The sequence below is a fragment of the Amphiprion ocellaris genome, chromosome 12 (assembly GCF_022539595.1).
Source record: "Amphiprion ocellaris isolate individual 3 ecotype Okinawa chromosome 12, ASM2253959v1, whole genome shotgun sequence".
NCBI classification, from domain to species: Eukaryota; Metazoa; Chordata; class Actinopteri; family Pomacentridae; genus Amphiprion; species Amphiprion ocellaris.
Window position 1 is genome coordinate 19,814,636 of NC_072777.1, and position 15,563 is coordinate 19,830,198.

At 39.3% G+C, this 15,563-nt stretch overlaps 2 protein-coding genes across 4 annotated transcripts; both read right to left on the reverse strand.

Moving 5' to 3' along the window:
- Window positions 1–59: 59 nt before the first annotated feature.
- LOC111589029 (translation initiation factor IF-3, mitochondrial) lies at window positions 60–7,515 on the reverse strand. Of its 2 annotated transcripts, none has more exons than XM_023299719.3 (4): window positions 7,387–7,515; window positions 6,003–6,474; window positions 2,995–3,143; window positions 60–1,356 (listed from the first exon to the last, which is right to left on the reverse strand). In XM_023299719.3, the coding sequence occupies exons 2-4, from the start codon at window positions 6,469–6,471 to the stop codon at window positions 1,114–1,116; spliced, it is 861 nt and encodes a 286-aa protein (XP_023155487.1). In that variant the 5' UTR covers window positions 6,472–6,474; window positions 7,387–7,515; the 3' UTR covers window positions 60–1,113. The 2 variants fall into 2 exon arrangements, with proteins under 2 accessions (XP_023155487.1, XP_054871961.1); XM_055015986.1 differs by having other exon boundaries at window positions 7,334–7,439.
- A 1,089-nt stretch (window positions 7,516–8,604) lies between these two features.
- Window positions 8,605–15,035, reverse strand: LOC129350198 (translation initiation factor IF-3, mitochondrial-like). Of its 2 annotated transcripts, none has more exons than XM_055015987.1 (4): window positions 14,907–15,035; window positions 13,523–13,994; window positions 10,515–10,663; window positions 8,605–8,876 (listed from the first exon to the last, which is right to left on the reverse strand). In XM_055015987.1, the coding sequence occupies exons 2-4, from the start codon at window positions 13,989–13,991 to the stop codon at window positions 8,634–8,636; spliced, it is 861 nt and encodes a 286-aa protein (XP_054871962.1). In that variant the 5' UTR covers window positions 13,992–13,994; window positions 14,907–15,035; the 3' UTR covers window positions 8,605–8,633. The 2 variants fall into 2 exon arrangements, with proteins under 2 accessions (XP_054871962.1, XP_054871963.1); XM_055015988.1 differs by having other exon boundaries at window positions 14,854–14,959.
- Window positions 15,036–15,563: the final 528 nt, after the last annotated feature.

A 15,563-nucleotide genomic window follows, 5' to 3' on the forward strand; every position in this document is an offset into this window, starting at 1 on the left:
TTTTATTTATGCCTTTTATATAAGGATATATATGACTGAAAACAGTAAAGGAGACAATAAAGAGCATTCAAAATGTATTAGAACAAGACATTTACAGCTAAGAAGCATCACTGCCCACCAGTACAGTATCATCACACATTGCAAGACAATGTTACAATTCAGTTTTATTTATATAGCGCCAATTACAGATCAAATTGTCTCAAGATGCATATATTACATAAGACTATATTTTAGTGCCAGTCCATTCTGTTGCTTTACTGCTTTATACAGCATCTTTCATGAAAAATGAAATAAAAATAAATGTGTGTAGCAGACTTATTTCCCTTATTAAGTATCTTATATGTTACTAAAAGCGAAATGAGCAAAATGATAACGTTTCTGGCAGAAGTCACTGCATACAATAAATCTAAAACTGACAACAGACTCACTGATGCTGACGTGTCATGAAACCCAACCACGACATTCAATCTGCTGAGGACTAACAGTGTCACCGAGCTGCCACGACCTGCCGGCTCCACCAGGAGGATCATGGGAGGCAAACATCCCCACTGCATTAGACTCAGACCTTTGCAGTTGGCACATTGTGTCTCTTTGTGGTTCTCTTCTAATTATTTTTAATGTCCATAGATGTCTTATATTTTTGTAGTTATCGATATGGTTAATTTGTGTCTTTTTCAGGTAATTTGGTCTTTTTGTAGTCATTCCATCTTTTTGTGGTTGTCCGTGTGGTGATTTTGTGTCTCTATAGCTATTTTGTGGCTATTTCTGGCAGTTCAGTATCTATTTGTAGTTGCTTTGCATCGGTTTGTAGTTATTTATGTGGTTATTTTGCCCATGTTGGTAGTTGTGTTGCATCTCTCTAGCTGTTGGGCCTTCCTTTGTCATCATTTTGCATCTCTTTGCAGTATTCTGATTGACTGTACAACCAGCAATGTTAGGAGCTTCTTTTGATCCAGATACAGCATGGCCCCTTCAGCCCCTGGTCTTGTGCTCAGCAGGCCCGTACAATAATCCACACACGGCATTTGCTAAATATGTTCACGCTACAAACAGAGCATGACATGTAGGCACAGACTTCAACTGGTTTTGTGAAAAAGTTTTATTTCCCTCAAATCACTGCTGTATGGATCCTTCTGTTGTTTCTGTGCTGGTAACAGCGGACGTTTTGCTCTGAGAGGCCTTTGAAGTGGAGCTGACAGACTGCGGCTCTGAGACCTTGTTCTTTTCTTTTAGTTCCTTTGCTGAAGGCGGTCGGAGGATGCACGTGGCTGCTCGACCATCACGGACGACTTTCGGCTTGGCGACGAATCCCACAATTACCTCCATTTGTTTCACCATTTCCTCTAGAGTTGTGTCCTGTGGGGAAAAAAAACACATTATGTTTACGATATTCTTTACTTCTTACAATTCAAAGAAGTAAAGAAATGGGACCAACATATGTACAGATTATACATTTTACAGTCAATGTCTTACAGTCATTTAACTTTGAATTTGTGCATAGTAGCGTCTTATAATGGAATGGATGATCTACCTGGATAAACCAAGAAAGTTATGCTAAATCCAGACAGTAGTATCTGGGCTGCAGACGTTTGAACTGAGCACTAAGAACTAAAACAGACAGCTGCAGACTCGACCGATGTGTAGTTATTATACAACTTTCTACTCCATTTGGAGTCTGCTTGGAGGACCCTGCTACATTATGTGCACGAAATCATGTCTGTGTATGACATGTATGCACACTTTTGGTGAACATGCAGACTATTGACTTTTGCAGACTTGAGCGAGTGACAAAATTTAGACTCTAGCATACTTGTAGATGTGCAAAGTATAACACTGGCATAATAAACATCTTAGAGTCAATTTTGAATCTTGCTGAGGTATCAAAAGAGTAAAAAGGCCAGAAATGGCCATTTTGTCCACTATGTACACTACCATTCAAAAGTTTGGGGTCACCCAGGCAATTTAATATAAGCTTTACTGATCCCACAGTGGGGAATTTTCATAAGTATTATTAATAAGTGGTATTCGTATGTAAGGGGAAAAAAACTGCAGCGGTAACAGAGGTAGACCAGTTTATAAGGTGGCATTGTAAAGTCTAACAGATGTTGGAATAAAGGACCTGCGGAAACAGTCCTTCTTACACTTCGGGTGTAACAGTCTGTCGCTAAAGGCGCTTCTTCAGGAGTTCACAGCCTGATGCAGGGGGTGGGAGGTGTTTCCTATGATAGTAGACAGTTTGGCCAGAGCCCTCCTCTCTCCCACCACCTCAATGGAGTCCAGAGGGCAGCCACAGACTGAGCTGCTCTTTTAATCAGTCTGTTGAGTCTGTTCTCATCACGCTCGGAGCATCCCCCTCCCCAGCACACCACTGCATAGAAGACCATGGATGCCTCCACGGTGTCATAAAAGGTCCTCAGCAGTGGCCTGCTCACACCAAACGATGCGAATCTCCTCAGCAATGTCATGTTTTCCATGAAAACTCACACTTTTATTCATGTGCTAACATAATTGCACAAGGGTTTTCTAATCATCAATTAGCCTTTTAACACCATTAGCTAACACAATGTAGCATTAGAACACAGGAGTGATGGTTGCTGGAAATGGGCCTCTGTACCTCTATGGAGATATTCCATTAAAAATCACCAATTTCCAGCTAGAATAGTCATTTACCACATTAACAATGTCTAGATTGGATTTCTGATTAATTTAATGTTATCTTCATTGAAAAAAAACTGCTTCCTTCAAACACAAGGACACTTCTGAGTGAAAATCTCTGAACCAGTAACAGAGGGTTAGAAATCTGCTTTTACATTAATACACAGGGTTATTACTTTACATTTTTAAATATACTTTCCCGACACTGTGAGAAATTCTATCAACATTGTTCATAAATGATGTCATTTATGAGTCTGCTGCATTTGTACACATATTTTGTTTAGACTCACTCCCATTCTGATGTGAGTAATAGAACAGTGTGAGATCAGTCTTCCTCACCAGGTTGACTGCAGGTGCATGTCCTGACCGTAGAGTAATCTTCACATGGTGCTTCTTCTCCAGCCAGCTCTCCGCTTGTTTCAGTTTGGTGCTCAGGTCATGAGATGCAATGCCACATGAAAAGGTGAGCTCCTTCACTTGCACAGGAGCTGTGAAGCAATGGAGTCAGCTCCATTTAATAATATAGCTTATATATAGAAGTTAGTCCACTAATACTCACATTCCTGAGATAAAACTAAAAAGGTAATATTGACTAATAGAGTAACGGGGCTTTGTTTTGAGAAGACTCTGGACTAGATCCTAATTATATATACTATAGTTTAAAGCTAAAAAAACAGAAACAAAACTAAAACTTTATCACAGAACACTTTCAGAAAAAACTAGACAAAAAACTAAAAAACAAAAAACTGTAATATAGTGGCAGCTGGAACAAATAAAATACTGTCAAAATAACACACTTTTGCTGTTTTTTTTCAAAACTTTTCCAACATGCAATTCTGACTAATTGACTAAACAATGGATATACACCCTCCACACCACTCATCTGCACAAAGACACTCTGGACATTAAGGAAGTGTGGCTTCATGTCAGTGTGGGTTTGGTCTGGTCTTCACTGGTCATCAACCATCTCCAGCAATACAGTCATTTTCCACGACTGAAACACATTTTCTTGTCTTTATTTTACGAGATCATTTTATTTGTCTTTCTGACGTTTAGATAAAGGATATTTACATGCATTTTTCTGTTAATTGTCCCTAACCACATATATTTTTAGAAATATGTTTACAGTAATAACCTTGAATTAGCAGTTTTATCTATTCAGTGAAAAAGTAAGTATTTCTGACATTATTCTAAATTTGCTAATGCATTTCAGCAGTCTTTTGATGGCGAAAATTACATTTGCTTAAAAAAGACATTTTATTTGATATTTTATTTCGAAATTTTATCCTAAATTCAGTGGTTTTGATGTTATTTGCATTAGACGTGACTTCAATGTGGATTTTTGTAATTTTCTTGATATTTTTGTGTATTTTAAAAATATTGAAAAAAAATACAGTGGGTACGGAAAGTATTCAGACCCCTTTAAATTTTTCACTCTTTGTTTCATTGCAGCCATTTGCTAAAATCAAAAAAGTTCATTTTATTTCTCATTAATGTACACTCAGCACCCTATCTTGACAGAAAGAAACAGAAATGTAGAAATTTTTGCAAATTTATTAAAAAAGAAAAACTGAAATATCACACGGTCATAAGTATTCAGACCCTTTACTGTGACACTCATATTTAACTCACCTGCGGTCCATTTCTTCTGATCCTCCTTGAGATGGTTCTACTTCTTCATTGGAGTCCAGCTGTGTTTAATTAAACTGATTGGACTTGATTAGGAAAGGCACACACCTGTCTATATAAGACCTTACAGCTCACAGTGCATGTCAGAGCAAATGAGAATCATGAGGTCGAAGGAACTGCCCAAGGAGCTCAGAGACAGAATTGTGGCAAGGCACAGATCTGGCCAAGGTTACAAAAGAATTTCTGCAGCACTCAAGGTTCCTAAGAGCACAGTGGCCTCCATAATCCTTAAATGGAAGAAGTTTGGGACGACCAGAACTCTTCCTAGACCTGGCCGTCCAGCCAAACTGAGCAATCGTGGGAGAAGAGCCTTGGTGAGAGAGGTAAAAAAGAACCCAAAGATCACCGTGGCTGAGCTCCAGAGATGCAGCAGGGAGATGGGAGAAAGTTCCACAAAGTCAACTATCACTGCAGCCCTCCACCAGTCGGGCCTTTATGGCAGAGTGGCCCGACGGAAGCCTCTCCTCAGTGCAAGACATATGAAAGCCCGCATAGAGTTTGCCAAAAAACACATGAAGGACTCCCAGACTATGAGAAATAAGATTCTCTGGTCTGATGAGACCAAGATTGAACTTTTTGGCGTTAATTCTAAGCGGTATGTGTGGAGAAAACCAGGCACTGCTCATCACCTGCCCAATACCATCCCAACAGTGAAACATGGTGGTGGCAGCATCATGCTATGGGGGTGTTTTTCAGCTGCAGGGACAGGACGACTGGTTGCAATTGAAGGAAAGATGAATGCGGTCAAGTACAGAGATATCCTGGAAGAAAACCTCTTCCAGAGTGCTCTGGACCTCAGACTGGGCTGAAGGTTCACCTTCCAACAAGACAATGACCCTAAGCACACAGCTAAAATAACAAAGGAGTGGCTTTGGAACAACTCTGTGACCATTCTTGACTGGCCCAGCCAGAGCCCTGACCTAAACCCAACTGAGCATCTCTGGAGAGATCTGAAAATGGCTGTCCACCAACGTTTACCATCCAACCTGACAGAACTGGAGAGGATCTGCAAGGAAGAATGGCAGAGGATCCCCAAATCCAGGTGTGAAAAACTTGTTGCATCATTCCCAAGAAGACTCATGGCTGTACTAGCTCAAAAGGATGCTTCTACTCAATACTGAGCAAAGGGTCTGAATACTTATGACCGTGTGATATTTCAGTTTTTCTTTTTTAATAAATTTGCAAAAATTTCTACATTTCTGTTTTTTTCTGTCAAGATAGGGTGCTGAATGCACATTAATGAGAAATAAAATGAACTTTTTTGATTTTAGCAAATGGCTGCAATGAAACAAAGAGTGAAAAATTTAAAGGGGTCTGAATACTTTCCGTACCCACTGTATATCAGTAAAACAAAAGGGAAAGATTCCCTTACTTATTTCTCACAAAGGGACTATACTGTATATCGAACAAGCTGACAAACAGATTACTTATTTCTATGAACTGTGAGCATGTTGAACATGGATTGATTTTTACCTTGATAATTCATTAAATCTTAATATGCTTAGAGAGCTACTAATATAAAACGTTGTTGTATTTAACAAGCAAGTAGCAAATATGTAAGAAATAACATGGCCTTCTTCCTCGATAATCACCTTGTGACCTCATGGAAGGAATCGCTGCATTAAACTGACCTGGGTCCCTACCAGCACTCCACATACCTGCTTTCGCTTTCTTTTTCTCTCGCAGTGTCATCTGTTCTTCGTGGATCTGTTTGCCACTCATCAAGCGGTACACTGGAGGATCTTTGTTTTCACTGAGTAGCACCAATTTCAGACCCTCCTCATCCATCATCCTGATCACATCTGCACGGTGCATGGTGCCCAGGTTCTCACCAGCCTCACTTATCACTTGGATCTGACGGTAAGGGATCTTACGGCCAACACTGCTGATTGAGTTACGAGCTCCAGGGTCCTTCTTTTTTTTCTTAGGTGCAGGAGTCTCTTCTGCAGTCTCTTCTGCACCATGCCCTTCTGTGGAGAACTGAGACCATCTCCAGGAGGGAGCAGCAATGTTGTATCTTACACGACATATTGTAAATCTTGATGCAGATGTCCAGTAGATAGGGCTGCCAATACACATAGTTCTCACTGCGTGACTTAGCACAAACCTCACACAACCTGCAGACATGTCCTAGAGGATGAGAAAATATGTGATTATTTATAGGCTACGTAGAATTTTTCCTCTTAAAGGGGAGAGTTTGCAAGTCAGAACCAGATGTTCTACAGCGAGCTGCCTGAGGAAATCAAGTTGGCTGAGTCAGTGATCACTTTTGATTATCTTCTCAAAACATACTGTTATTTTCAAGCCTTTCCTGATTCTAATTGAGTTTTATTTTCAAAGAAGCTGACTGTCATTTTTTTAAAATAATGTTTTTACCATTTCCAACAGAATCCAACTTAATTTTATCATCAGTTGTAGTTTCTCAAACTGACAACACAGTCTATAATCAGCAGGTTCAAACATTTGTGAGAACATTCCCCAGTTTCTTCATCATACCCACCAGACCATCCTCCATTCAAAAATCGTCAAATTAAAGGATCCCTCACTTGTGTATCACTTCGCAAAGCATACACGCCCTAAGCAAAAACATTTCTCCATATTGTCAATGCCCACTTTGTTAATCGGGATATACTAGGGGTTTCTTCATTGCCTGGTTTCGGATGTGTTACTGAAAGCATTACCTCTTCAACATGACTGTAAAAGCTACAACATAATGGAAAGTTCATCATTAAGGTTATGCCGAATCAATGACAAACATTTTATTTATTCATGAAACACTTTCTAGTGTATGTAATGTTTGTCTGGGTGTGGAATTAACACACAAACATTAAACGACAACATTTTAAAGGAGACTCTGGGGCTGATAGCAATGTTTAATGGCTTGATGGACACACTAGGTTCGGTTGTCATCAACAGCAACTTTCAGCTGTCCAGTTAGAGGCACTAGTTTAGAAACATCAATGAGGAACAACTAGAGAAACAGACTAACCTCTACAGTAAACAAATCCCCCAGTTAGTCCTCTAACATGAAGGTTTACTCACTGAAGCTCAATGTCGTGTAGCAGTGTGTCTGACTGCAGCGGGGTGACTGTGGATCTACTTCCGTCATCAGCTTCTTCATTTGATTGGGCTTCAAACGATGCAGCAAAAGCCTAGTGCTGCCCTCTTGTGGACACAGTCTGACACAACTGCAACTCATGTAGTCTCCTCAGACCCAAGCTGTGGTTGGGTTCGTATTTACATTTCTTCTAGTTATTTGGGATAAGGACTAACGAATAAATATAATAATATAATAATTAATATAATAATGGGATATTATTATATTTATTATTATAGAATAGAATAGAATAGAACAGAATAGAATAGAATAGAATAGAATAGAATAGAATAGAATAGAATAGAATAGAATAGAATATCCCTTATTAGTCCCACAAGGGAATATTTGCAATGTCACAGCAGCAAAATGACAGTAAGAAAAATCAAGAGAATACATCTATAAATTAAAGACATAAGATATATACACTATATATATATATACAATATAAATAAGAAAAATGAGGAAAAATACTGCATACAATAAATCTAAAACTGACAACAGACTCACTGATGCTGACGTGTCATGAAACCCAACCACGACATTCAATCTGTTGAGGACTAACCGTGTCACCGAGCTGCCACGACCTGCCGGCTCCACCAGGAGGATCATGGGAGGCAAACATCCCCACTGCATTAGACTCAGACCTTTGCAGTTGGCACATTGTGTCTCTTTGTGGTTCTCTTCTAATTATTTTTAATGTCCATAGATGTCTTATATTTTTGTAGTTATCGATATGGTTAATTTGTGTCTTTTTCAGGTAATTTGGTCTTTTTGTAGTCATTCCATCTTTTTGTGGTTGTCCGTGTGGTGATTTTGTGTCTCTATAGCTATTTTGTGGCTATTTCTGGCAGTTCAGTATCTATTTGTAGTTGCTTTGCATCGGTTTGTAGTTATTTATGTGGTTATTTTGCCCATGTTGGTAGTTGTGTTGCATCTCTCTAGCTGTTGGGCCTTCCTTTGTCATCATTTTGCATCTCTTTGCAGTATTCTGATTGACTGTACAACCAGTAATGTTAGGAGCTTCTTTTGATCCAGATACAGCATGGCCCCTTCAGCCCCTGGTCTTGTGCTCAGCAGGCCCGTACAATAATCCACACACGGCATTTGCTAAATATGTTCACGCTACAAACAGAGCATGACATGTAGGCACAGACTTCAACTGGTTTTGTGAAAAAGTTTTATTTCCCTCAAATCACTGCTGTATGGATCCTTCTGTTGTTTCTGTGCTGGTAACAGCGGACGTTTTGCTCTGAGAGGCCTTTGAAGTGGAGCTGACAGACTGCGGCTCTGAGACCTTGTTCTTTTCTTTTAGTTCCTTTGCTGAAGGCGGTCGGAGGATGCACGTGGCTGCTCGACCATCACGGACGACTTTCGGCTTGGCGACGAATCCCACAATTACCTCCATTTGTTTCACCATTTCCTCTAGAGTTGTGTCCTGTGGGGAAAAAAAACACATTATGTTTACGATATTCTTTACTTCTTACAATTCAAAGAAGTAAAGAAATGGGACCAACATATGTACAGATTATACATTTTACAGTCAATGTCTTACAGTCATTTAACTTTGAATTTGTGCATAGTAGCGTCTTATAATGGAATGGATGATCTACCTGGATAAACCAAGAAAGTTATGCTAAATCCAGACAGTAGTATCTGGGCTGCAGACGTTTGAACTGAGCACTAAGAACTAAAACAGACAGCTGCAGACTCGACCGATGTGTAGTTATTATACAACTTTCTACTCCATTTGGAGTCTGCTTGGAGGACCCTGCTACATTATGTGCACGAAATCATGTCTGTGTATGACATGTATGCACACTTTTGGTGAACATGCAGACTATTGACTTTTGCAGACTTGAGCGAGTGACAAAATTTAGACTCTAGCATACTTGTAGATGTGCAAAGTATAACACTGGCATAATAAACATCTTAGAGTCAATTTTGAATCTTGCTGAGGTATCAAAAGAGTAAAAAGGCCAGAAATGGCCATTTTGTCCACTATGTACACTACCATTCAAAAGTTTGGGGTCACCCAGGCAATTTAATATAAGCTTTACTGATCCCACAGTGGGGAATTTTCATAAGTATTATTAATAAGTGGTATTCGTATGTAAGGGGAAAAAAACTGCAGCGGTAACAGAGGTAGACCAGTTTATAAGGTGGCATTGTAAAGTCTAACAGATGTTGGAATAAAGGACCTGCGGAAACAGTCCTTCTTACACTTCGGGTGTAACAGTCTGTCGCTAAAGGCGCTTCTTCAGGAGTTCACAGCCTGATGCAGGGGGTGGGAGGTGTTTCCTATGATAGTAGACAGTTTGGCCAGAGCCCTCCTCTCTCCCACCACCTCAATGGAGTCCAGAGGGCAGCCACAGACTGAGCTGCTCTTTTAATCAGTCTGTTGAGTCTGTTCTCATCACGCTCGGAGCATCCCCCTCCCCAGCACACCACTGCATAGAAGACCATGGATGCCTCCACGGTGTCATAAAAGGTCCTCAGCAGTGGCCTGCTCACACCAAACGATGCGAATCTCCTCAGCAATGTCATGTTTTCCATGAAAACTCACACTTTTATTCATGTGCTAACATAATTGCACAAGGGTTTTCTAATCATCAATTAGCCTTTTAACACCATTAGCTAACACAATGTAGCATTAGAACACAGGAGTGATGGTTGCTGGAAATGGGCCTCTGTACCTCTATGGAGATATTCCATTAAAAATCACCAATTTCCAGCTAGAATAGTCATTTACCACATTAACAATGTCTAGATTGGATTTCTGATTAATTTAATGTTATCTTCATTGAAAAAAAACTGCTTCCTTCAAACACAAGGACACTTCTGAGTGAAAATCTCTGAACCAGTAACAGAGGGTTAGAAATCTGCTTTTACATTAATACACAGGGTTATTACTTTACATTTTTAAATATACTTTCCCGACACTGTGAGAAATTCTATCAACATTGTTCATAAATGATGTCATTTATGAGTCTGCTGCATTTGTACACATATTTTGTTTAGACTCACTCCCATTCTGATGTGAGTAATAGAACAGTGTGAGATCAGTCTTCCTCACCAGGTTGACTGCAGGTGCATGTCCTGACCGTAGAGTAATCTTCACATGGTGCTTCTTCTCCAGCCAGCTCTCCGCTTGTTTCAGTTTGGTGCTCAGGTCATGAGATGCAATGCCACATGAAAAGGTGAGCTCCTTCACTTGCACAGGAGCTGTGAAGCAATGGAGTCAGCTCCATTTAATAATATAGCTTATATATAGAAGTTAGTCCACTAATACTCACATTCCTGAGATAAAACTAAAAAGGTAATATTGACTAATAGAGTAACGGGGCTTTGTTTTGAGAAGACTCTGGACTAGATCCTAATTATATATACTATAGTTTAAAGCTAAAAAAACAGAAACAAAACTAAAACTTTATCACAGAACACTTTCAGAAAAAACTAGACAAAAAACTAAAAAACAAAAAACTGTAATATAGTGGCAGCTGGAACAAATAAAATACTGTCAAAATAACACACTTTTGCTGTTTTTTTTCAAAACTTTTCCAACATGCAATTCTGACTAATTGACTAAACAATGGATATACACCCTCCACACCACTCATCTGCACAAAGACACTCTGGACATTAAGGAAGTGTGGCTTCATGTCAGTGTGGGTTTGGTCTGGTCTTCACTGGTCATCAACCATCTCCAGCAATACAGTCATTTTCCACGACTGAAACACATTTTCTTGTCTTTATTTTACGAGATCATTTTATTTGTCTTTCTGACGTTTAGATAAAGGATATTTACATGCATTTTTCTGTTAATTGTCCCTAACCACATATATTTTTAGAAATATGTTTACAGTAATAACCTTGAATTAGCAGTTTTATCTATTCAGTGAAAAAGTAAGTATTTCTGACATTATTCTAAATTTGCTAATGCATTTCAGCAGTCTTTTGATGGCGAAAATTACATTTGCTTAAAAAAGACATTTTATTTGATATTTTATTTCGAAATTTTATCCTAAATTCAGTGGTTTTGATGTTATTTGCATTAGACGTGACTTCAATGTGGATTTTTGTAATTTTCTTGATATTTTTGTGTATTTTAAAAATATTGAAAAAAAATACAGTGGGTACGGAAAGTATTCAGACCCCTTTAAATTTTTCACTCTTTGTTTCATTGCAGCCATTTGCTAAAATCAAAAAAGTTCATTTTATTTCTCATTAATGTACACTCAGCACCCTATCTTGACAGAAAGAAACAGAAATGTAGAAATTTTTGCAAATTTATTAAAAAAGAAAAACTGAAATATCACACGGTCATAAGTATTCAGACCCTTTACTGTGACACTCATATTTAACTCACCTGCGGTCCATTTCTTCTGATCCTCCTTGAGATGGTTCTACTTCTTCATTGGAGTCCAGCTGTGTTTAATTAAACTGATTGGACTTGATTAGGAAAGGCACACACCTGTCTATATAAGACCTTACAGCTCACAGTGCATGTCAGAGCAAATGAGAATCATGAGGTCGAAGGAACTGCCCAAGGAGCTCAGAGACAGAATTGTGGCAAGGCACAGATCTGGCCAAGGTTACAAAAGAATTTCTGCAGCACTCAAGGTTCCTAAGAGCACAGTGGCCTCCATAATCCTTAAATGGAAGAAGTTTGGGACGACCAGAACTCTTCCTAGACCTGGCCGTCCAGCCAAACTGAGCAATCGTGGGAGAAGAGCCTTGGTGAGAGAGGTAAAAAAGAACCCAAAGATCACCGTGGCTGAGCTCCAGAGATGCAGCAGGGAGATGGGAGAAAGTTCCACAAAGTCAACTATCACTGCAGCCCTCCACCAGTCGGGCCTTTATGGCAGAGTGGCCCGACGGAAGCCTCTCCTCAGTGCAAGACATATGAAAGCCCGCATAGAGTTTGCCAAAAAACACATGAAGGACTCCCAGACTATGAGAAATAAGATTCTCTGGTCTGATGAGACCAAGATTGAACTTTTTGGCGTTAATTCTAAGCGGTATGTGTGGAGAAAACCAGGCACTGCTCATCACCTGCCCAATACCATCCCAACAGTGAAACATGGTGGTGGCAGCATCATGCTATGGGGGTGTTTTTCAGCTGCAGGGACAGGACGACTGGTTGCAATTGAAGGAAAGATGAATGCGGTCAAGTACAGAGATATCCTGGAAGAAAACCTCTTCCAGAGTGCTCTGGACCTCAGACTGGGCTGAAGGTTCACCTTCCAACAAGACAATGACCCTAAGCACACAGCTAAAATAACAAAGGAGTGGCTTCGGAACAACTCTGTGACCATTCTTGACTGGCCCAGCCAGAGCCCTGACCTAAACCCAACTGAGCATCTCTGGAGAGATCTGAAAATGGCTGTCCACCAACGTTTACCATCCAACCTGACAGAACTGGAGAGGATCTGCAAGGAAGAATGGCAGAGGATCCCCAAATCCAGGTGTGAAAAACTTGTTGCATCATTCCCAAGAAGACTCATGGCTGTACTAGCTCAAAAGGCTGCTTCTACTCAATACTGAGCAAAGGGTCTGAATACTTATGACCGTGTGATATTTCAGTTTTTCTTTTTTAATAAATTTGCAAAAATTTCTACATTTCTGTTTTTTTCTGTCAAGATAGGGTGCTGAATGCACATTAATGAGAAATAAAATGAACTTTCTTGATTTTAGCAAATGGCTGCAATGAAACAAAGAGTGAAAAATTTAAAGGGGTCTGAATACTTTCCGTACCCACTGTATATCAGTAAAACAAAAGGGAAAGATTCCCTTACTTATTTCTCACAAAGGGACTATACTGTATATCGAACAAGCTGACAAACAGATTACTTATTTCTATGAACTGTGAGCATGTTGAACATGGATTGATTTTTACCTTGATAATTCATTAAATCTTAATATGCTTAGAGAGCTACTAATATAAAACGTTGTTGTATTTAACAAGCAAGTAGCAAATATGTAAGAAATAACATGGCCTTCTTCCTCGATAATCACCTTGTGACCTCATGGAAGGAATCGCTGCATTAAACTGACCTGGGTCCCTACCAGCACTCCACATACCTGCTTTCGCTTTCTTTTTCTCTCGCAGTGTCATCTGTTCTTCGTGGATCTGTTTGCCACTCATCAAGCGGTACACTGGAGGATCTTTGTTTTCACTGAGTAGCACCAATTTCAGACCCTCCTCATCCATCATCCTGATCACATCTGCACGGTGCATGGTGCCCAGGTTCTCACCAGCCTCACTTATCACTTGGATCTGACGGTAAGGGATCTTACGGCCAACACTGCTGATTGAGTTACGAGCTCCAGGGTCCTTCTTTTTTTTCTTAGGTGCAGGAGTCTCTTCTGCAGTCTCTTCTGCACCATGCCCTTCTGTGGAGAACTGAGACCATCTCCAGGAGGGAGCAGCAATGTTGTATCTTACACGACATATTGTAAATCTTGATGCAGATGTCCAGTAGATAGGGCTGCCAATACACATAGTTCTCACTGCGTGACTTAGCACAAACCTCACACAACCTGCAGACATGTCCTAGAGGATGAGAAAATATGTGATTATTTATAGGCTACGTAGAATTTTTCCTCTTAAAGGGGAGAGTTTGCAAGTCAGAACCAGATGTTCTACAGCGAGCTGCCTGAGGAAATCAAGTTGGCTGAGTCAGTGATCACTTTTGATTATCTTCTCAAAACATACTGTTATTTTCAAGCCTTTCCTGATTCTAATTGAGTTTTATTTTCAAAGAAGCTGACTGTCATTTTTTTTAAATAATGTTTTTACCATTTCCAACAGAATCCAACTTAATTTTATCATCAGTTGTAGTTTCTCAAACTGACAACACAGTCTATAATCAGCAGGTTCAAACATTTGTGAGAACATTCCCCAGTTTCTTCATCATACCCACCAGACCATCCTCCATTCAAAAATCGTCAAATTAAAGGATCCCTCACTTGTGTATCACTTCGCAAAGCATACACGCCCTAAGCAAAAACATTTCTCCATATTGTCAATGCCCACTTTGTTAATCGGGATATACTAGGGGTTTCTTCATTGCCTGGTTTCGGATGTGTTACTGAAAGCATTACCTCTTCAACATGACTGTAAAAGCTACAACATAATGGAAAGTTCATCATTAAGGTTATGCCGAATCAATGACAAACATTTTATTTATTCATGAAACACTTTCTAGTGTATGTAATGTTTGTCTGGGTGTGGAATTAACACACAAACATTAAACGACAACATTTTAAAGGAGACTCTGGGGCTGATAGCAATGTTTAATGGCTTGATGGACACACTAGGTTCGGTTGTCATCAACAGCAACTTTCAGCTGTCCAGTTAGAGGCACTAGTTTAGAAACATCAATGAGGAACAACTAGAGAAACAGACTAACCTCTACAGTAAACAAATCCCCCAGTTAGTCCTCTAACATGAAGGTTTACTCACTGAAGCTCAATGTCGTGTAGCAGTGTGTCTGACTGCAGCGGGGTGACTGTGGATCTACTTCCGTCATCAGCTTCTTCATTTGATTGGGCTTCAAACGATGCAGCAAAAGCCTAGTGCTGCCCTCTTGTGGACACAGTCTGACACAACTGCAACTCATGTAGTCTCCTCAGACCCAAGCTGTGGTTGGGTTCGTATTTACATTTCTTCTAGTTATTTGGGATAAGGACTAACGAATAAATATAATAATATAATAATTAATATAATAATGGGATATTATTATATTTATTATTATAGAATAGAATAGAATAGAACAGAATAGAATAGAATAGAATAGAATAGAATAGAATAGAATAGAATAGAATAGAATAGAATAGAATAGAATAGAATAGAATAGAATAGAATAGAATAGAATAGAATATCCCTTATTAGTCCCACAAGGGAATATTTGCAATGTCACAGCAGCAAAATGACAGTAAGAAAAATCAAGAGAATACATCTATAAATTAAAGACATAAGATATATACACTATATATATATATACAATATAAATAAGAAAAATGAGGAAAAATATGAAAAAATATTTTTTTAAAAATACACACGAGGACACTAAAAACACAAAATTTAAGAATATATACACACACTTCTCTAACAGGCTGC